Source organism: Gekko japonicus, unplaced genomic scaffold (genome assembly GCF_001447785.1).
Source record: "Gekko japonicus isolate JY-2015 unplaced genomic scaffold, Gekko_japonicus_V1.1 scaffold1482, whole genome shotgun sequence".
Classification (NCBI taxonomy): domain Eukaryota; kingdom Metazoa; phylum Chordata; class Lepidosauria; order Squamata; family Gekkonidae; genus Gekko; species Gekko japonicus.
This window is the reverse complement of record NW_015169822.1, coordinates 59751-81450: the sequence shown is the minus strand read 5'-3', so window position 1 is coordinate 81450 and position 21700 is coordinate 59751. Positions and strand designations below refer to the sequence as shown.

General features: G+C 45.8%; 1 protein-coding gene across 1 annotated transcript in view; it reads right to left on the bottom strand.

Annotated features, from left to right (window-relative positions):
• Positions 1 to 16593, bottom strand: part of SVOPL (SVOP-like) — a 45199-nt gene extending 28606 nt beyond the window's left edge. The window contains exons 1-8 of the mRNA XM_015417213.1: positions 16515 to 16593; positions 14267 to 14358; positions 11614 to 11712; positions 9763 to 9834; positions 8424 to 8548; positions 5347 to 5410; positions 3918 to 4043; positions 2699 to 2827 (exon numbers count right to left, since the gene is read on the bottom strand). Coding sequence (XP_015272699.1) covers positions 2699 to 2827; positions 3918 to 4043; positions 5347 to 5410; positions 8424 to 8548; positions 9763 to 9834; positions 11614 to 11712; positions 14267 to 14358; positions 16515 to 16593 — 786 coding nt within the window. The remainder of the gene's footprint in view (positions 1 to 2698; positions 2828 to 3917; positions 4044 to 5346; positions 5411 to 8423; positions 8549 to 9762; positions 9835 to 11613; positions 11713 to 14266; positions 14359 to 16514) is intronic.
• Between the last annotated feature and the right edge of the window lie 5107 nt (positions 16594 to 21700).

Genomic DNA, 21700 nt, shown 5'->3' with positions numbered 1-21700 from the left:
CTGCCACTCTGTGTCTTTTGCCCCCCACCCCCACTCTTCCTTTGTATTCCCTGTTGGAAGGGTACTGGTTCTGGTGGTCCAGATCCTTCTTACTTAGCAGAGTGCATTCAGCTTTAGAGCAGCAGTTCTTTGTCCCCAACCTGCCATGTGCTTACAAGTTCGCAAAGTCATACAGAGCCACATTTCAGTTTAAATGAAACTAATAACTATTTTATTCTAGAAATACATACTTGATGGTGCAGAGTAGAGAAGTAGAGACAGTTTTCCGATGCTGTCTAGCTAGCAGATGGATGAGGATGCAGAGAGGAGCATCCTGCATCTCCATCTTGTGTGCATGGAAGAGAGAGAGAGAAGAGAGGGGGAGACGGAAGGAAGTTCCCTTTCCCTAAAGAGTATTGATCTACACTTCAAAGAGAATCAATGACAATAGAGTAAACAGGAAGATGCTTAGCGTTTGCCTATCTGCCTGCAACTCTCTGTGGTCACTGGTCTTCTGGAGGCTGAGATGCAGGGACATCGCATCTGGTACTTCCAACATCCCTTCCCCACCACCATCCAGTGACATGAGATAGGGACGGGACTGGGAGGCCTGTGCACATCACAAAACTTGTTGTTCTCCACTATACATTATGGGAAGGAAGAAGAAAGCCAAAGAGTGGCAGCAGCTCCATGTTTCTCAAAAGGTCTACTTGGACCCTCTCTCATGGCTGACTGACAGCTTGCCAGTACTATATCATATACTGACACACTCTTCCTTTGTATTCCCTGTTGGAACAGTACTGGTTCTGGTGGACCAGATCCTTCTTACTTGGCGGAGTGCATTCAGCTTTAGAGCAGCAGTTCTTTGTCCCCAACCTGCCATGTGCTTACAAGTTCGCAAAGTCATACAGAGCCACATTTCAGTTTAAATGAAACTAATAACTATTTTATTCTAGAAATACATACTTGATGGTGCAGAGTAGAGAAGTAGAGACAGTTTTCCGATGCTGTCTAGCTAGCAGATGGATGAGGATGCAGAGAGGAGCATCCTGCATCTCCATCTTGTGTGCATGGAAGAGAGAGAGAGAAGAGAGGGGGAGACGGAAGGAAGTTCCCTTTCCCTAAAGAGTATTGATCTACACTTCAAAGAGAGTCAATGACAATAGAGTAAACAGGAAGATGCTTAGCGTTTGCCTATCTGCCTGCAACTCTCTGTGGTCACTGGTCTTCTGGAGGCTGAGATGCAGGGACATCGCATCTGGTACTTCCAACATCCCTTCCCCACCACCATCCAGTGACATGAGATAGGGACGGGACTGGGAGGCCTGTGCACATCACAAAACTTGTTGTTCTCCACTATACATTATGGGAAGGAAGAAGAAAGCCAAAGAGTGGCAGCAGCTCCATGTTTCTCAAAAGGTCTACTTGGACCCTCTCTTTCACTGATTTCATTGGGAGTATTAAGCACACACCTAAGTTCCTCCAGTGGAAGCAGATGTATTATCCGTTCAATGTATTTATTTTATTTTGATTCCACCCTTCCTCTGAGGAGGTGAGTGTGGCTTACAGGGTTGTCCCATCCACTATTTTATCCACACAGCCACCCTCTGATGTAGGGTAAGCTGAGACTCAGGAGTCACCCAGTGAGTTCCATGGTTGAATAGGAATTTGAACCTGGGTTTCTCCAGTCATACTCAGACACTCTAAGGGTGTGGTCACACACACCAGATAAGATGGTGGGGAAGTGAGGCTATTTCCTCCGGAGGGATTTGACCCACAGTCGCATGATCACACCTCCCTTTGAAGCTGTAGGCGCAGTCCGTCAGTGTGTGATCAGACGCAACTGCGGGTGAGTCTTTTTTCCCCATGCCATTTGTTTCCCATGCGCTTAAACAAGGAATCAGTTAATTGCACCTCCACATTGAGGGCTCCCTATGGAGTTTGTGACGATGCACATACTGCGAAGAAGGGGGGGGGACAACAGCACGGAGTTGGGATGGCCTGATCAGACTATCCTGATGGCATGAGAGTGCGCTGGAGCAATTAGACTTGGTAATGTCCGTCCATGGCCCATCGCAACCCGTTTACTACTGGATTTTCCCCGGTGTCTTTTAACTCCACTTCTGCAGCGGAGCAGAATGGGTTGCTGATGGTTGCAGGACGCTTCCCACATGTTGTCTGATTGCGCACTTTAAATCCACCTGGCATTCGCACCTATGTCGGATCTAATTGTGTGTATGATCACAGCCTAATAATGCTACACCACTCTGGTTTTGTCATGTCACAATTGTGCCCTATGTTGGTTCTAGGTATATTGGTAGAAAAGGACCGTGACTGCCATCTTTGTCTAGCAGGCAATACTCCTGATTGTGTCATTTGAGGCAACATGGTGTCATGCTTGGAGTGTTGCACTAGGATCTGGAAGGTCCAGGTTCAGATCCCCAATCTGCCATGGAAGCTTGCTGGGTGACCATGAGTCAATAATTCTCCTTCTGCCCACCTTACCTCACAAGGTTCTTTTGTGAAGACAAAATGGAGGATGATTTGGTAAGCTTTTTTGGGTCCCCATTGGGGAGGAAAATGGGATATAAATATCTAAATACATACCTTTCGTCTTATATGATAACTACCCTCCCCATAAATCATGTGACTTCGTAATGAATATTTATTTCATCTGAAGGTCAACCACCAAGTATAATGATATTATTCTGAATCTTACATTAACAGGTTCCACGAGCTTTCCTTCGGGCATGACGGAATGGTTCATCTTGGCAATCCACTGCAGCGTTGCAACGGCAGCTTTGTCATTTCCACTAGAAACATTATACCGAGCAGATTCAGGGATAAACTACAAATACAAATGGATTAGCTGCAGCATTTCCAGTGTTGTTCTGGATTCTTAAATACTAACTTGACTGAGGTCTTTCCTTTAAGAGGGAGCATTGGTCAGGAGCCTGTCTCAGGATTTAGGTGGGGAGACTCTCTTGCCAGGTGCCCTCCCCTTCAAGTTCATAGTTTTTTTTTAGTTCGGCACTCCAACGGTCTGAGGGACAGTGAACTGGCCCCCTGTTTAAAAAGTTTGAGGACCCCTGCTTTAAGGTTACAGAACTCACAGCAGTGCACATGTAAATATATACTACTGAGTGGTTCACACAGGACTTGTGAGCCATTTACTGGCACAGCATGGAAAAATATAATATGGGACTCAGGCTGTCACAGCTACTGTCAAAAGTAATTCTGGTGACTGCAATCATTTGAAAAAATTGTGCCACAAGCACTGTAATTGTTACAGACCACAGGATGTAGCTGTCTTACGTATGGAGTCAGACCATTGGTCTACCAAGGTCAGCACTGAATGACAGCAGCTCACCAGGGTCTCAGTAGAAGTCTTTTACATCACCTGTTACATATATTTTTTTAAAAAAATGGAAGATGCTGGGGATTGAACTAAGAACCTTCTGCATGCAAACAGGTGTTATAATGCTAAGCCACAGCCCTTCCCTGTACCCTGTAACTTCATTCTCAGCTAATGCTGGAGCTTTCCTCTGATGCAAGGCGGACCCTTCTGCTAATGCAGGAGGAAGGCTCTAGTGTTAGTAGAATGGAATCATAACATACAACCCAATGTCCACAATGGACAGAATCTTTTGTGTTTGTGTGGGATCTGACTCATGGTGAAATAGTTCATTACTTAACTAGAACATAAGAGAAGTCATGTTGGATCAAGCCAATGGCCCATCCAGTCCAACACTTTGTGTCACTCAGTGGCCAAAAACCAGGTGCCATCAAGAGGTCCCCCAGCAGCCCTCCCACTCTTGCCCCCTAAGCCCCAAGAATACAGAGCATCACTGCCCAGACTGCCTTTTCCAGGACCAGTGTAGTCTATATTAAAATAACTGTGTACATGTAGTATAAATTCAGTGGCAACTATTTCTAACCTTAAATACTAAAAGGAGAATGATGCCCGGGAGAGAGGCAATTCTTATCAGCCATCGCCACCCAAGGGTTGGGTTGACCACTGATGCCAGTCCAATAATTAGCAATGATCCTGCCAACCAAAATACCTGTCAAATGGAAAATTGGAGGTTAAAACAGAAGGTGATGGGTTCTCTCTAGTCCTTATTTGTTTTAGCAACATCAGTATTCATGTCTTTCCTCCTTGGACTTTTGCTGATGCATAAATATTATTAAGAAAAGAGATTTCGCTGTGAGCGCCAGTTTCCAACTCACAGGCTGCCAATACAGATTTTGTTAAAGTAAGCAACACATTCTTTAGCTAAACTATAGAAGGTTGAATGTCAGCTGCCAATCATCTGTGGAGCGTAACACAAGGAGTATCCAATTATTGGAAAATAAATTTCTTCAGGGCACATATTTAATGCTGCAAAGCATATCAACGCCAATATGGATATTTCCCTGGCTGAATATTTGTACAATTCTGGAGCACACTGAGGTCTTTTATTTTATTAATGCATTTCTATCCGATCTCCTCAAGGCACCTTTCAGTCAATACAGAATACACACTAAAAAAATAACACTAAAACTAGGGAGGGAAGAAAAAAAACACCCGCAGTTCTTGGCTCAGGATTCAAAACACCATTTTAGTGACACAAACAAAGTGGTGGGAGGTGCCAGTCCAAGCTATGACTCCTATGATGGGAGCAGTTATTTCTGAATGGGCGCACCCTGCAGACCCAAAGATGATGCCTCCGGGGTTCTTCCAAAGAAACTCCTGCTCCAGTCCCTGGAGGAATGCCATGATCGGCTCCTTTCTTCAGGGGAAGAGGCTTTTGGGGGATGACGCAAGTGGGGGGCAATGGGCAACACATTGGCTGGAACTAGAGGTCATTTCAGGGGGGATCGCGGGGGATCGCAGTTCCCCCGGGTGAGGTATGGGGCGGGGCACATGACGAAGCCCCGCCCCCTGCTTCCGGCCGCCCCGCTTCCGGCCCTCATTCAGCCAGGAGGAGGCAGGAGAAGAGGGAGGGTAAGTTGCTTCCTCCCCACCTCTCCCCACCCTGCCTGCCTGGGGCCAGGGAGGGCCTTCGCGGGGCTTCCTTGCACTCCCGCCGGCCTTGCAGGTCCACCGCCGGGCCCCTCATGGGGCTCGGCAGTGGAGCAGCAAGGCTGGCGGTGGCGGCCGGTGATGTCAGGGGGTGTGGCATATGCTAATGAGTTATGCTAATGAGTTCCCCTAGCTCTTTTTCTACGAAACGACCCCTGGCTGGAACTATGTAGCTGACAGCTTCCATGCTGGGGATGCCTGGTATAAATGATGGATTCCCAGGAGAAAAAAAAAACATGTAGGCAACAGGATGACTCGCCTGTTTCTCAAAATGAAATTCTGAAAGACCAGAAAGGGCTTACCTGTGACAATGGCAGCATATAGCCCCGATACTTTGTAGGCAAGAATTCAGTTTTTATTATAAGCCTGGAGGGGGGGGAGAAGCAGGATAAAGGGAGAAGGTTAAGGAGAGACAAAGAAGTGTGCAACATCTCAGCTCATCAGGTGATTGCTATACATGATTCTGGCTGGCTCACAATACGTTCCAGAGGTTGACAGTGACCGGGTTGTCTTCAGAAGACTCAGTACACAATACCAGTCATCAGAATCCGTTGATGTGATTTCTTCAATATGCTAAAAAAGCACGGTGTGTCCATGCAAACAGTTGCCATTTGGGATAGCTGGACCAAGTTCTCTCGGGGCCAGCTCCAGTTCTGGGAGGGTCACTGGCAAGGTAGAAACATCTGTTTCTACCTCTTCCCCATACACAGATTGAAAGACCATGCAACAATTGTTAAAAAGGTGCAGCCATGCCGAATTTGCCATTCTTTGTCTGGGCAGCAATGAACTGCACCTCCCCCCCCCCCAAGGAATGACTGCTGTCACCACCACCACCACCAAAGAGACAAGCGGTCGAGTGAATAGGCACCACTGCCATTTGCTTGGTTGCCCCGACATCTGATCTTCAGAGGGAGCAGTTTGCAAGCCTGCCCACTTGTCTCCTTCAGACACTGGTGGTTCCTTTAGAGAACCTACTTCTAATCCCTCTAAGTCAGTGGTCTTCAGTCCTTTAGCCTTTTCTTGAGGAGGGGCTTTGCTTAAACAACAAGGGATAAGCCTGGAATAAATATCTAAATAAATATCTAAATAAATAAATAATCAATGGCCATTCCTACTAGGGTTACCATGGGTCCCCCCACTGGGGGCAGGGGATCCTGTTAGAAGAGTTTTAAATATGCAAAAGGGAGATCAAGCTGCTGAAAGAATAAACAGTTTTGTTTAGAAGAGAAACAACTGTGTAAAGAGGAGAGAGAAGGTTCTAACTATTTAACCATCTAACTGTGTAAGGAGCAACTAGGGAGGAAGTGGGCTCAAAAAGAGGAAGTCTCCAATGAGACAATCAGGAGACAGGAGGGGATCGTTTGAAAATACCAGGAAGTCCTTAATCTGACTATGCTAGCCACTTAACCCCTCCGATGCTCCCTGTAGGATATTCTTCTTATCCTTCTTGCTTCATGCACACAGCAGATCTTGTATATTCTAACACAGGGGTGTCAAACCTGTGGCCCAGGGGCCAGATTAGGCCCCCAGGGGGCTTCTATCAGGCCTGCAAGGGACTGGCTGTCTCCTGCTTCTTCCTCCAGTTTTGCTGCTGCTACGTTGTAGCTTGCTTTCACAGATAGATAGGCAAGCTTCTGCTCCCTGCACTGGGCTGAGGCTCCTCCCCCTCCCAGATTGCTACAGCACAGACATTTTGATGCAATAATTCAGAGCAAGAAGTGTCAGTTATCAGAGACTGTGAGATAAACAAAACATTGCAAGAATGCTGATGTTCCATGCAAATGTTTTTATTTTAAGTAAAAAAACCTTTGTGTTGGTGTCCTTTATAAAGTTCATATCTCTGCCACCTGGCATTACATTTTATGCCCCACATGGCCCGGCCCAACAACGTCCAATTTATGTCATATCCGGCCCTCCATAGCAAATGAGTTTGACACCCCTGTTCTAACAGATCCCCCACCCCCAGGACCCGTCCCCACCACCGATCAGCTACCCTGTGGGGGGACTTACTAGCAGGGGAGGCAGGCCGAGGCCGCTGTCACTCGCAATGCAGCAGTGTCACTTCTGGTGTGCACTGGAAGAGATGCCATTGCGTTGCAGGTGTTGAAGTGATGTAATATTTGGGCAAAAACTCTTTGGTAGAAGCCATTTCTGTCATAGAGTTTTTGCCCAAATACCAGAGCTACACGTAATACCAGAGATACATACAAATACCAGCTACACATAATTTTGGGGACGGACTCTATAGTGGCTCTATGGAGCATCCTGAGAGCATGAAAACGGTGCAAGAAGGAAGGCTGAAGCCACCTTTCCCTGTGCGCCAAGGTGATGAGCAGAAAAGAGCCAACATGCATCTGGGGGACACAAAACTCCCACCACAGATCTGACTCATCACAAACACAAGGACTTTGTAACATGGAGCATACGAAATAAGCCTTACAGGGGTTATGAAAGTTTCTGATTCTGGGAAGTTTTTAGGGAGAAGTTCCACAGTAAGCATCTCTCTGTGAGCCTTTGCTCTCTGGGACAACATTAAAAGAGCATCCTTTGCTGAGCTCAGAACTCAGAATGGGACACAAGAAAGACTATCTCCCCTTAAGCCTACAATATTTAGGGCTTCAGAGGTCAAAGCCATTGTGTTACGCTGTAACGAGAAGACAGCAGGGAGCCAGTGTAGCTGTTCAGGAACTAATGCCAAAGTCATGAGAAGGAAAGCTACCACATTTTGTAACAGTTCAAGTCAAGGCTGGCATCAGCATATCCTGAGGAAGGGCAGCTGCCAGGGCCCAGGGCTTCTGCCATGCACCCCCTGCTGCCCGCCAGGCCTTCCTCCGTCCGCTTGCTTGCAAGCACTCTGCCATCCGTGCTCCCAGCCGTACACCCTGCCCAGCATGGTTAGAGAAGGTGCAGGCATCAGTGAGCATAAATGGTGAGAGAGCTTGTGGTGAGATGGAAGACAGATGCACAGGTGTGTGGGTCAGTGGCTGGGAAGGGAGGCATGGGGGGCATAGTAAAAGGTACAGAAGAGAAGGGGGGCCCTGGGCGCTCTCTGTCCGAAATCAGCCCTGTTTAAAGTTTTCAAATAGTCTCCAGCAGCCCTGCACTACGCATCTTACAATAATGAAGGCACAGAGACAATAGTGGACAGATTCCTAATCTGATAGAAAGGATTACAGCATTTTTGCCAGTGGAAAGTTCTGTGCATCCACATTATATATCCTGAGCTTCTAGATACCACTGCAGATTTTGAATCTCAAACACATAAGACAAAGTAGAGAGAAAGGATGCCTATAAATATGACTAATCTGTTCTCTCTCCATGGCATTCTTGATTTTTATCTGCTGGTGTTTTGACCAAGACAGTGTTTGCAATACGTTACCCTTGAGCATGACCCGACACGCCACATCCCACCATGGTCCGGAGGAAAACAAACCAGATGTATGACGGAGAAAACGATGTCAGCAACGAGAAATATGCTCCCCAGATGAAAGAAAGAAATAAAATCTGGAACAGGGATATGAAAGGAATATTGAACATGTTAAACAGAGGACAGCAAGGTGACTCCAAAGAAAAATTCAGTGCAAGTTGTTGGGAAAAGACTGAATAGTGTTGACTTAAAGTTCATCCATGTTTAGTGGCCCCATTTTAAACCTGAAATTTCACAGTAGCCAAGAAAAAGCTTGATGATCATTGCAGAAGAAGAAGAAGAAGAGATTGGATTTATACCCCGCCCTTCACTTGGAGTCTCAGAGCGGCTTACAAACTCCTTTCCCTTCCCCTCCCCACAACAGACACCCTGTGAGGTGGGTGGGGCTGAGAGAACTCTGACACAAACTGCTCTTTTTCAAGGACAGCTGTGCTACAGCTTGTGACTGACCCAAGGTCACATCAGCAGGTGCAAGTGGAGGAGTGGGGAATCAAACCTGGTTCTCCCAGATTAGAGTCCGCACACTTAACCACTACACCAGACTGGCTCTCAGGACAATGTATTCTGTGTGAGGGTCTGTGGCCGAGTGATAGGGCATCTGCTTTGCATGGAGAAGGTCCCAGGTTCAATCCCTGGCATCTCCTGCTAAAAGGATCAGGCAACAGGTGATGTGGAAAACCTTGACTCAAGGCCGTGGAGATCCACGGCCAGTCAATGTAGAGTCAATGCTGACCTGGATAGATCAATAGTCTGACTTAGTAAAAAGGCTGCTTCCTGTGGTCAATAATGTTAAAAGTTAAAATGTGTATATGAAGGTCCACTAGTAGAGTTGCTAGGGCTGATAAATATCAGGAGATTTTGGGGGTGGAGCTTGGGGAGGGTGGAGTTTGGGGAGGAACCTCAGCAGACTATCACACTACGGACTCCACCCTCCAAAGGAGCCATTTTCTCCAGGGGAACTTCTCTTGGTCATCTGGAGATCAATTGTGATAGTGGGAAATCTCCAGGCGCCACCTAGAGGCTGGCAACGCTATCCCTAGACTTGAGGCTACCTCAGAGACAAACAAAAGCAGGCACTGATAGGATTCACACAAGCTGGCACAGCAAAGCTGACTTTCTGGCTTCTAGCCCAGCAGTTCCCAAATTTTATAAGTGGGACCGAGCTCTAACTTACTTTAATTCCATGTCAGGTGGAGCGTAGTCTGCTAAATTCCCACATGTCAGGTGATTGTTAAACCCACGGGAGCAAGGCCCAATGGAAACCTACTGTATTCCCCTTAATGTCACTTACTTTCCAGCGGCCATATCGATCAGCTAAAACTCCGAAGATTACACTGGATAGCATGTAGCCAAAAAAGACCATCTGAAAAGGATTGGAACACAAGTATGAACAGTTTACACTATCTGAGGAACAGCCCTAAACCTAATTACAGGATGAAGAGGAAGAAGAGTTGGGTTTTATACCCCACTTTCTCTTCCTTAAGGAGTCTCAAAGTGGCTTACAATCCCCTTTCCTTCCCCTCCCCACAACAGGCACATGACCTTGTGAGGCAGGTGGGGCTGAGAGAGTGCTGAGAGAACTGTGACTGGCCTAAGGTCACCCAGCAGGCTTCATGTGGAGGAGTGGGGAATCAAATCTGGTTCTCCAGATTAGAGCCACCCCTCTTAAATCACTACACCATGCTGGCTGGTGGATTAAAAACACAAACAATCTCAAATTGATTGTAGGGTGATTAGAATCCTACCAAACTTTAAGTTGTATAGAAAAATAAAATTTAGCATTAAGATTTTTTCCCTCTTGGTGGATTGTTTCTGATTTTGTAGGTCTCTCCCCCAAATGTAGATTCCAGTGCTTCTCTCAGCCTGGCTGGTGCAGTTGGTGGTCCAGGCTGGGGCACTGGCTGGGGCTGCAGTGCAGGTGCCAGCACTGAGACTGCTGGGGTGCCACTGGTCCCTCAGGGACATGCTGGATGGGGCCACCTCCCATGGCCTGGAGCTCCTGCTGCAAGGCCTCCCAGATAGCAGCCGGGAGGTCCTCCAGGTCTGCTTGGGTGTCCTGCCGCAGTTTGTCCATCTCGCAACTGAATTTGTGCCAGACCAGCCCGGTATCAGTTTCTTTGGCTAGCAACCTGGCCACCTGCAGGCGCTCGGGGTTGTCGTGGAACGATCTTGAGATCCGTCGCAAGTTGGCCTCTGAGCAATTTCACCAAGTTCTTGGTCTGGGGGTTACCAGCCAGTCAGGATTGTCCCATCGCATTTATATGGGTTGTTGATCCCTCAGTCTCGCCCCTTTGCCTCAGGGTTTCCCCTTGTCTGTTGGGACGAGTGGTTCGTGGGCTGGTGCATTGGTTTGGGTCCCGGTCCCGGTCCCAGGGTTCTTGCTTTCCTTGCTCCTTGCGGCAGTGGTATGAGGCAGTGAAGGAGTTTTGACACTATGTCAGACTCTTGAACAAACTTGTTTATCGAGAGATGAGAATGTATCAAGCTAAGACCATACCATGTCAGAACTGACTCCTTTGGTGCCAGTTCTGAAATTATACATGATTCAAACAAGCCTCCCGCCCAGTGACTGGTCCAATCAGTCCATTCATTCATCCTGCCTAAACCCAGCGCACTCCATTAGCCCTCCTCCCCCCATCTGCGAACCTAGTTACATTATCTACGAAAAGCCAGCTAGCAGAGACTGGTCTTCAAGGTTGTTGAAAATTCTTTCCAACTCAGGAGGCCCACCTAGAAAGCAGTTTTAAATTAGTTCAGCAAAGCATTCTTAAGCACTCACACACAGGCTGCCCCCCCCCCCCTATCCCCAATGTGAAGGAACAAAACAGTACAGGCAGTTAAAGCAGAACATGAGAAACCCATGGCAAATGAGGACCCGAGTCTGACGATATGTTCACTACACAAAATGGTTGTGGTAAAATTACAAAGAAGCAACCATATAGCTGCATCATAATGTGAGAAATTAGGCCAGAAATGATCTTTTAGGAAATATCAAACTAATACAGGGGAAAATATAAATCATACAAAGACAAACATTTTTAGCTGAACAGACAAAAATTCACAAGGGCCATTCACCAAATAGAATTTCTGTTGAAGTTTTTTCCCTGGCTGTATAGAAGCAGACAATGAAAGGTCTACTTACTGTTGTCACCAATGCCACTTGCCAATTTCCAAGTTGCCATTCACAACGAATAACTGGACCCACAACCGCAATAAGCATAATCTCCATGGCCTCTACCACCTTCAGGAATTAACACATGTCCTTCATTAGCACAACTGCAAAATTAGCACATAAAGCAATGGTTTTGCTAGCTGACAGAAAAGATCCTCTCACCAAAGTTGCAGATGAACCACTGTAGGAAATTAATTTGAATTTCACCTACATTCAAAGGCCATTATATCAGTTCTGATAACTTGAAATTAGGTCTTGGTGCCCAATCTCCACTTTAAAATTCCAAGAGATGGTGGCCAGGATTATTATTTTTTTTTAACAGAGAGATTCTAATTTCACATATAGCCCTTCTGAGGCACAATTGCCAGATGTAAGAGCCCTTTTAAGGCTATCTGGGCGATTCCTGCTTAACCTTTGCTAGCAAGAAGGGGAACTCATCCTGGTTGAATATTTAAAAGACTGGGGTCAAGAGAAGCACGTTCAAAGTGCTTATTTAAAGGAATCTGAGCATATGTACAAAGCACAAAGGCAATGTCTGTCTCTTCTCCTGGGTCCACAGTTTTCTCTCTCCTTCTCAGTACAGATCATCCATTCATATCTAGTTTTTCACTTAAGACATTTATCTAATTTTTTTCCATTGCTTTGCATAACAATGAGACAATTAGAGCTTTGTCTGTCAACAGAGGATTCCTAGTCAAAACATAAAGATTTCTTCATGACATGCAGGAATGAATTTTTTTTTTTTAAACTTTAAAATCACTGTGTTCTTCACAAGGTGAGACAATCAAAGGCCAAAAATCAAAGGATGTGCAAATATCTGTCACACAAGTAAGGATATGTGTTTGGATATATCTGCTCCATATGTATACCACCAAAATACCTTACCTGTATTTTTTAGAATATTTGGGTATCCAGAGTGCTATTCAAGATTATTGGAAATACTAGTATCTGGGTTAGGTTTTCCAGGTTCCCACTAACAGTGGGCAAACTCCTGACAGTTTTGGCTGCTGACCACTGATGCTCAGCTGGTCGGCAGGCAGAAACATGCCAGCCAAATGGGGGGCAGCAAGCATCACCACTGCATGATGACATCAGTTCTGGCATGACCTGGAAGCCACACTCTGTCTAGCACTCGTCTGAATAACTCAGTGGTTTCCATAGAGTTTTGGGTGAGTGCTATAGCATAACCCCAGCGTGATACTGGTGCTTCTGGGTCCTTCTGGATGTCATCATGCAGCAGCAACAATAGCCCCCACTGCTGTAAGTAACCGCCTCCCCCCATCCTCCATGAGTTTCCAGGCTGGCAGTCTTAACCCAGGTCCTGTATATTTCCAGGAATATTCAAGAATATCAAGGGCCAGCATTTTAAGGATCCCAGGCCTGGTTTTGCCCCTTTAACAGGTTTCTTGGGCAACAGGAAGGTGGCTGGCAGCTGGCATGAATCTCTCCTGGTCCAAGGGCAGCAGCTTACTGGTGGCACAAGTCTCACCTGGCCTGGGAATGTGGCTTCTTGCTGGCACAAGCCTCACCCGGTCAGGGGAAGGTGGCTCCCGGGCAGCGCGAGCCAGGTGAAGGACCTGGCGGAGCCTGGATTCTATTCTCTTGAAACATGAGTGTTTAGTGGACACAAAGTACCCTGAAATTATGGTGATATTTGGTTGAAAAACAGCCAGTCCAGCTCTCCTGAGAATGCTTCCCCATAGGAAATAATGGAATAATTCTGGAATCCTGGAGAAACCCATCCATATGCCTTGCGGACTTCTCTGAGCTCCTTGCAGAAAAGCTGAGATACACATGTGAAGAGCAGAACAAGAAAAGTATGGTACATATAGAAAACCAATTAGCATCCTGTTCCTATTAAGAGCAGATCACACTGAGGACTCCATCTTTCGTGTGGGAAGAATGCATGCTTTTTATGTAGCTCTCTATTGCTGACTTCATACACATTCAGGCCAGGGATTTCTATTGTATGTTTTAATTGGAATCCCTGGTAAATCTTGTTTTTTATGTTGCTCTGATTCATATTTTTGTTTCTGCCAGTTGTAATGGCCTTTGTTGTCGTTCAGTCGCACAGTCGAGTCCGACTCTTCGCGACCCCATGGACCAGATCACGCCAGGCCTTCCTGTCTTCCGTCGTCCTCTGAAGTTTGCTCAATTTCATGTTCGTTGCATCTATGACACTGTCTAATCCTTTGCCGTCCCCGTCTTCTTTGACCTTCAATCTTTCCCAGCATCAGGGTCTTCTCCAGTGAGTGCTCCCTTCTCATTTGGTCATATGCAATAAACTTTTCTCTCTACAAACACCAAAATCAATACATATAGTGGGGGAGCAGGCATGAACATCTGTGTTTGGGAACACTTGAAAAGACAGTATTCCTGATCATGGGGAGTCTATGGGCACATGCCTCCCATATGCACACACTCTGTTCTTATGAGCCGTTGGTCAGGCATAGCCTGGGGGTAGGGTCAGTGGACTTGTGCTCACTCTTCCTCTACATGCATTGCTTTCAGCATGTGTAATGTCACCCATAGAGAGCTAGTAACACACTGAATTGTGCATATGCTGACTCTAACGATGATTATTTTCAGAGTTAGATTATTACGGCTCCTTGTCAAAACTTACTCCAGTACTGCCCATGATCAGAAAAAGTGCAATATGGAACCTTCCAAACCCAATTGTTTCCACAGCGTCTTCCACAGTAAATGTCTTCTGCTCTAAAACATTGAGAAAAAGGACAGTATTAGCATGGTCACCAGTCTTACAATGGAGAATAACCACTTGTTATCATCAAAGTTCAATGTAAACTGTTGGAGGGAAAACCTGGGATCTTTTACAGGCTTGAGATGTTCTCCCAAGTAACATGGAATGAGATATATTGTTTCACTGATTCAGGTCGGTGGCCTGAAGCAACAGAACAAAGTTTGAGTCCAGTGGCACCTTTAAGACCAACAAAGTTTAATTCTGGGTACAAGCTTTTGTGTGCATGCACACTTCTTCAGATACATACCCAGAATTAAACTTTGTTGGTCTTAAAGGTGCCACTGGCAGGCTTAAAAGGTGCCACTGGCTTTGCCATTATTTGGAATACTTATGGTTTTCTGTAAGCCTCGCAAAAACAGTTTCCTTTTCTCCAAGCAACAGCTCTGCTTAATTAGCTATATTCTGGACATCTTGCTCTCTTTGCACAGTTTGGTGAAATTAGCTGAAAATTTGCAGAAATCAGTTTGGATTACTTTAGCCTACACAATAACAAGAAAATGGTGTTAATCTTGCCAGTTTACCTATCATTTGGACTCAAACTCTGTTCAATTGTTCACTGAGAGAAGTTTTGTTTGTTAGTTTGTTTTTGTAGATTAGGAGACAAACAAGGGAAGTCTGAGAGGGAGAGAGGGAGGGTGGGTGATGAAATTGATTCTGGAAGTGGAAAAAAATTCTCAAGTAAAATTTGACACTTCTGACTTGCTTTCAGCATTTATATTTTTCTTGTTATATTTTTTATTTATTTAATTTATAGCCCACATTTTTGCTGAGGCTCAAGGTGGATTATATATTTTTTTAAAATCCAATCAGATAGCAAATGGCATTCAATAAACAATGCAACAGGACCAGTATTATGGAATCAGATGTATGGATAGAATGAATTTCGGGATTTTATTTATTTTAAAATTATTCAATTTCTCCAATGAGTGAAGTAGCTAACAAATTAATATCTACACTCTTAACAATAAGAACCTACCATATCATTAACAAACCAGAAACCCTATACAATTAAAATATCACCAAGTTCACATCAGCAAGTGACATTCAGTGGTTTTCATTTGGATCCTCAAATATCCTCAAAAACAACAGTTTTACGAGGTCTTTGAAAGTGTTAGACAAATGGGCCTGTTGCCTGGTGTGCTAACACCCAATGATGAGCCCAACCACTGAGATTCCAGGACCAAACAAAACTTTATTGCAATAAAGGGGACCTCGGCTGCAAAACCCAGCTCTTTATAGACTGAAATAAACAACTTTTAGACATGCACAGATGTCTATGGATTACAGAGCTTTAACTTCCTTTATATCTATATAAGTACATTTGTCAAACATACATTTCTTTTGCCCTTATTTGGAGTGTTTATGCACCTATTTCACCCTTGCAAAACTACTCCCCCATCTCCAAATATCACTTCTACTTAATCATCTATGTTCTGGAACATCTTGCCCACTTCGCCACATCCCGTTTTGCCAGTTAACTGCATTTAGCTGGCCTAAGAGTTTGGCAGGGCTGACCTGCACAAAGCAATTTAAAAATGGCTTCATTCTTGACTACCAAAAGGAAAGAAGGGGGCAGCTTGCACTTCCTGCAACAGGCATTCCAAAGAACAGTCATGATAAGTGCCAAAGAGCGTGTTACATGGTGTAGCACAGGACATTCAACCTAAGCAGTTTGATAAAAGTCAAAAGAAATCCGTGGTCTGATCTAAGCAAGCAAGTGGGTCTTGCACAAAAATCTTAAAATCAACCAGCTGATATTTAGTACCATTGCCTCATTACACAACATACATTTAATTGGGAAAAAATATTAAAAATCGTTCAAATTCTGGAATGTTGTCAGATGCTGAATATGTGTGAAATGGAATTCTGGCTTCAGAAGGAAGTACAGAGCACTCCATGCTACAGAGAAAGAGAGAAGCAAAACACAGATGATCCTGTGGCCATTGCAGTGGGGTAGGCCAGGGATTCAATCATGGGGTCAATTAGGCCAGAGAGACAAGACAAGGTGCAGTAGTCCCTCAGAAATTGGGGGGGGGGGGAGGGGTGAAGGATTCCAGTGTTGTCTTGAATATGAGAGCCAGAGAAAATAAAAGCTATGGGACAAGGTTACCTTTCTTAGTCTCCTGTTCCTGGGTCCCCATTTCCTCAAGAGCAATGCCATTTATTCCTTCTTTTTTCTTTTCAGTCATCTTCTGATTTATGCAAATTCCCCAAGGATTCAGCTGGAGAAGTTCTCACATTCACTTTGAAACACAGCAGGATGAAGATAATAAACTATATCAACATACAGTATGACATTTGGATTGTATGTAGACAGATGGTGACAGCAGACAGTGATGAAAGCCAGTGTGGTACAGTGGTACACCATCTTGGACTTCTGAAATCTGGTTTTAACCTTCTAATTCTATTTGTGATTAGAATTTTAATTATCTTTATATTTGTCTTGTGGCTATATGCCTTTTGTTGTTATATCACCCAGAGCCCTGCTTAGCAGGGATAGGGCTATTATCATCATCATCATCACCATCATCATCATCATCATCAACAACAGCAACATTTCTGCAAGGATTCTCACTGGATGTTTAGCTAAAACCACAAGGTCAGATCAGACAATACAATGTGAGCCAGACCTTATACACGGTAGAGAGACAAGGCCTACCTGTTCCCCCCACCTAATGAGCCATCCCATCTTCAAATATTCACACAAGTGTTCAACACCTGAATTAGGCATACAGGGTTGCCAATCTCCAGGTGGAGCTATTACAAATTGACCTCCAGACAACCAAGATCAGATCCCCTAGAGAAATGGCTGCTTTGGAGGGTGGAGTCTATAGCATTATACTCTGCTGAGGTCCCTCCCCTTCCCAGGCTTCACCGCCCCCTCCCCATATCGTCTGGTATTTCCCAACCCAGAGCTGGCAACCCTACATAAATTTGATAAGTTACACACTTTATTGGGAAATCAACCACGCTGCTGCCTTTACATGACTAAGCTCAATTTGGACATTAAGCACCCATGCGGATGTACAGAGGGAGAGCAGGTCCCTTGGGGACCAGGCAAGCACTGCGGATCTGGGTGGTTTTTACACTGCCAAATCTGACCAGCAGAAAAATATCACAGTGCAATTTATTTCTAGTTGCCAGGTTTTAATGAGTGTAAATTTACATTTGGATAGGATGATGATCTTCAACATAACCATTTGGATACTTCATTTTGTAAGGCACATTCCATCAAGGAGTCAGCTCTTGGAATATCTTCAGATATGGGGAATAAATACAAAGTACTGCTAATCTAAACCTCTATATTTATTACCGATTTTGAAGTGGGTGATTTTAAAAAATCTTTTAAAATATAGGTCACTTTGAACAACTTTTGGGCAGCAAAGATTATTTATTAATATGCTAAATAAAAGTATATTCAGAAAATGGAAGAGAATTATGGCTGGGAGGGTGGGGTAGAAATTTGAAAAATAAATAAATAATAGCGGGAATAAGAAGAGTTAAACCAGGGAATACAGCCTCCGATGAATTTAGAAAAGGATAAAATTGTAAAAATCAAAGCTTTTGTTAAAAAAAATCATGAAGTTTAGCAAAGCTTGGGATGGGGTGGGTGTGATGTGCCTGTCTTATTTTATCACAGGTGTTATTCAGTAGTTGCTCACCATGTCTACATAACTGTATGCCATACAATAAGCACAGTATGGTAAGCTCCCTCTTTCCAAACATCAGGGAACTGTACTGAACTGATCCTTTACAACGTATAATTCCATCCAAGGAAGGGGGGGGGGATACATGGTGCATATTGACAGAACCAACGGTTTCCTTACTCATACCAACAAAAAGTCCTATGATTGTTTTCCTGTGATGTTTAGATTGTGTATCAATGATATGAAGGAGGGAACAGGGGGGATCTTTGTTGGGGGCCCTGTGATGGCAGCCCTGAGCCCGTACTCCGTGATGCTCTCAGTGGTTTCCGTATGCATAGATGTATTAAATGCTGTTTTAAATACAAACTTTTCCTTTTCTTAGGGAAGAATAATAGTGATCTCTAGGAAGGAACCAGTCCCAAGTACTTTCAAATTAGTTCATTTATAACAACAATGACATTTAGATGCCTCAGCCCCGAGTTTCCCCGAAGAGGTAGAAAGACACAGCAGGGGAACACTGAGATATTTATCAGAATTGCTCCTGCTCACCAAAACGTGACTTAATGAGTCAATTTTAACTCAAGTCTTTTGTATGGAACAAAACCATTCAAGCAACTGATGTGTTCGGAGTCCCTTTGAATCCTTACCTTTTAATGTTCAAAAGCTGGGTGAAAATCTTGCTGTCCTTTTTCTTCTTTCTGAATGTGCGACGATTCGTATTTTAGTGTATTTTCTTGAATGCTCTTTCGGGATTCGTCCTCTGTAGCATCAGTTTTCTTTAGAGACTGACAGCCCCACACACTTTTAACTGAAAATCTTTTGCTTCTGAAATGAGTCTCATGGTTTTTCCCCTGAATTTGGAGAGCAGGTGACTGCACCTGCACCTTTAAAAGTACATAATCATAGGCTACGTTATTGGATTATTTAAAAAAAAAACACCACCACTTTCATTGAATAATGCAAGACCTTCTTTTGTCCCTCCTTCTTCAAGGAGCAATACGATGCAGGTGTTTATTGAGAGAAACCAAGGAAGGGAAAGTAGCAGAACTATGACGATGTAATCAGATTGCAAACTGATTGGCCAACCAAATTGTTCCTTCCCGGACCAGCCATATCAACTTCTGAAAGAGCTAAGCTATACCTCTTAAAGTTGGGCACATCTTAGCATTTCTGCTTTGGCGAAATACAGGAAGGTTTGTGTTTCCACTGCACTACTTTGACGCATCTGCTTCTGCTGAATGGGAAAGCTGGGGAGAAAGAAGGACTGACGCCCAGTTCTGAGATGCAGGAAGACCAGGCAAGTCATCTGGTGTGTGCAGGCTGTGTTGATCTGGAGATATTGAAAGGGATGGGCAGAAAACAGATACCCCCCAAATAGTCTGGTTGGAACTGTCGCGCAGCGCGTTTGAAGAAGTTGAACCAGCACCTCAGTCACACTTGCACTCACCAGCAGTCATTCCACTCACCAGAGGCTTTCCAATAGTAAACCACACTGAGACAGTCCAGTGGTTACTATATACAGGAAATTTATTTACAATATATACAGCTCGCCAACAAACTGCTCCGCCAGACGCCATCCACCATCCAAGGGAGAACATACAGTAATACACAACTCAGAGGTCATTTCGGGGGGGGAACGCGGGGGAACACAGTTCCCCCGGGTGAGGTGCAGGGGGTGGGGCACATGACGAAGCCCCGCCCCCTGCTTCCGGCCGCCCCGCTTCCAGCCCTCATTCAGCCAGGAGGAGGCAGGAGAAGAGGGAGGGTAAGTTGCTTCCTCCCCACCTCTCCCCACCCCTGCCTGCCTGGGGCCAGGGAGGGCCTTGGCAGGGCTTCCTCACACTCCCGCTGGCCTTGCAGGTCCACCGCTGGGCCCCTGATGTCAGGGCGTGTGGCATATGCTAATGAGTTATGCTAATGAGTTCCCCTAGCTCTTTTTCTACGAAATGACCCCTGACACAACTACATATATACATTGGTCAGCCAATCAGATCAGTGCTGACTCATGGTGACTTGGCTTGCCTCTGCCAAGTCCAAACCGGCTGAATCCAGTTCAGTGCAGCTGTCAGATAGATTCTTATGATCATTGTGCTGAAGCTTACACACCGACAGGAACCACTGCAGAAATGGACTGAGGACCCACAAACTGTAGGACCAGATGGCAGAAGAAGAAGTTTTTCTACCCCACTTTTCTCTACCTTAAGGCGAATCAAAGCAGCTTACAACCACATTCCCTTCCTCTCCCCACAACAGGCATCTCATGAGGTAGGTGGGGCTGTGAGAGTAACTGTAATGGGCCCGAGGTCACCCAGCTGGCTTCATGCAGAGAAGTGGAGAATCAAACCCTGTTCTCCAGATTGGAGTCCATGGCTCTTAATCACTACAACATGCTGATTATCAAAGTTGGAGCTTGTGGCAGGGGAAATAGCTTGCTGTTGATTGTTCAGTCCAGGTAACAAACATTAGTAAAATCTGCAACCAACAACATGTGAAGTTAGCCTGTGAAGGCTGGTGAAAAAGTCTAGGCAGCCTCTATATAATATCTAGGCCTTGGTTGCCCATCCCGTTCTTACCTCCAAACACCTAGGAGTCCAAGGCCATATGATGGCAAATGATATCAGGGAAATTGTCCAACACTACTCCAACAAGCTTAGGGCCTAAGATTCCATTGGGATGTAGGAAAGATTCCATTTTAGCATGGCCAGGAACCCAGGGCCAACTCGCTCACTAGGTGAACTAGGCGTTCGCCTATAGCATGCCGGCCCTTAGGGGCGCCAAACTGCACCCGGCCACCCCCAAAGCCCCTCCGGCTGCTTTCAGCTGCCGCATCTCGGCCTGGCAGTGCATGGCCCGGGGAGCCCGTGGCGCTCGGGGCGGGGGGCTCGGGCATCACATGGAGGAGCGGCTGGAGGGATCGGGTGAGGGAGAATGGAGCACGACATAGCCGGAGAGTCCAGCAGCCGCACCCGAGAGACGCACAGAATCCATGGCCGGGGAGGAGGAGGCACTTTCCTGAGACACGGCTCCCTTTTTCAGTTACTGCTTCATAGCGGCTCCCCGTCGACAGCCGCATTTCTTTCTTCCAGGGGGACTGAAAGGCTTATTCCTCCCCCCCCTGTAGTGACTAACTTGCAACGAGTAAACCTTCCAGGGATCTGGCTAGAAGGGCTTCCCCCCCCCTTCAACCTTTTCCGTGCTGCAGATAACCCCCTACCTTGCAAGGCTGCCCCGTGGAGATTTTACTCGCAAGCAGCCTTGTCCAGCTGCATTAGAAGGCAGCGGCACTGTCTCGGGCCCGCCTGGGGCGGCGCCTCGTGGGGAGTGCTGGAGGAGGAGGAAGCTTTTCAACTTCCTCTGCAGTACGGAAAGGGTTAAAGGCGGGTGGGTGAGCAAAGGGGGGGGAGCCAAAAGTTCTCCCTGGGGCGGCTTGGCTCTTGCCTCGCAGCTGGAGGGACCCGGGAGGAACCTCAGAGTTGCACCGGAGGGGTGGGAAGCATGGCAGCTGGACCTTGGGCAGGTTTACTCGTGAATAAGTGGGGGTGGGGGGAGCTTTTCAGTCCTGGGAGAGAGAGAGGGAGAAGGGTTGGTGCTTTTTTGAGCACCTCCGCATGGGAAAGGCGAATCCAAAATGACCTTCGGAAGCAGGAAC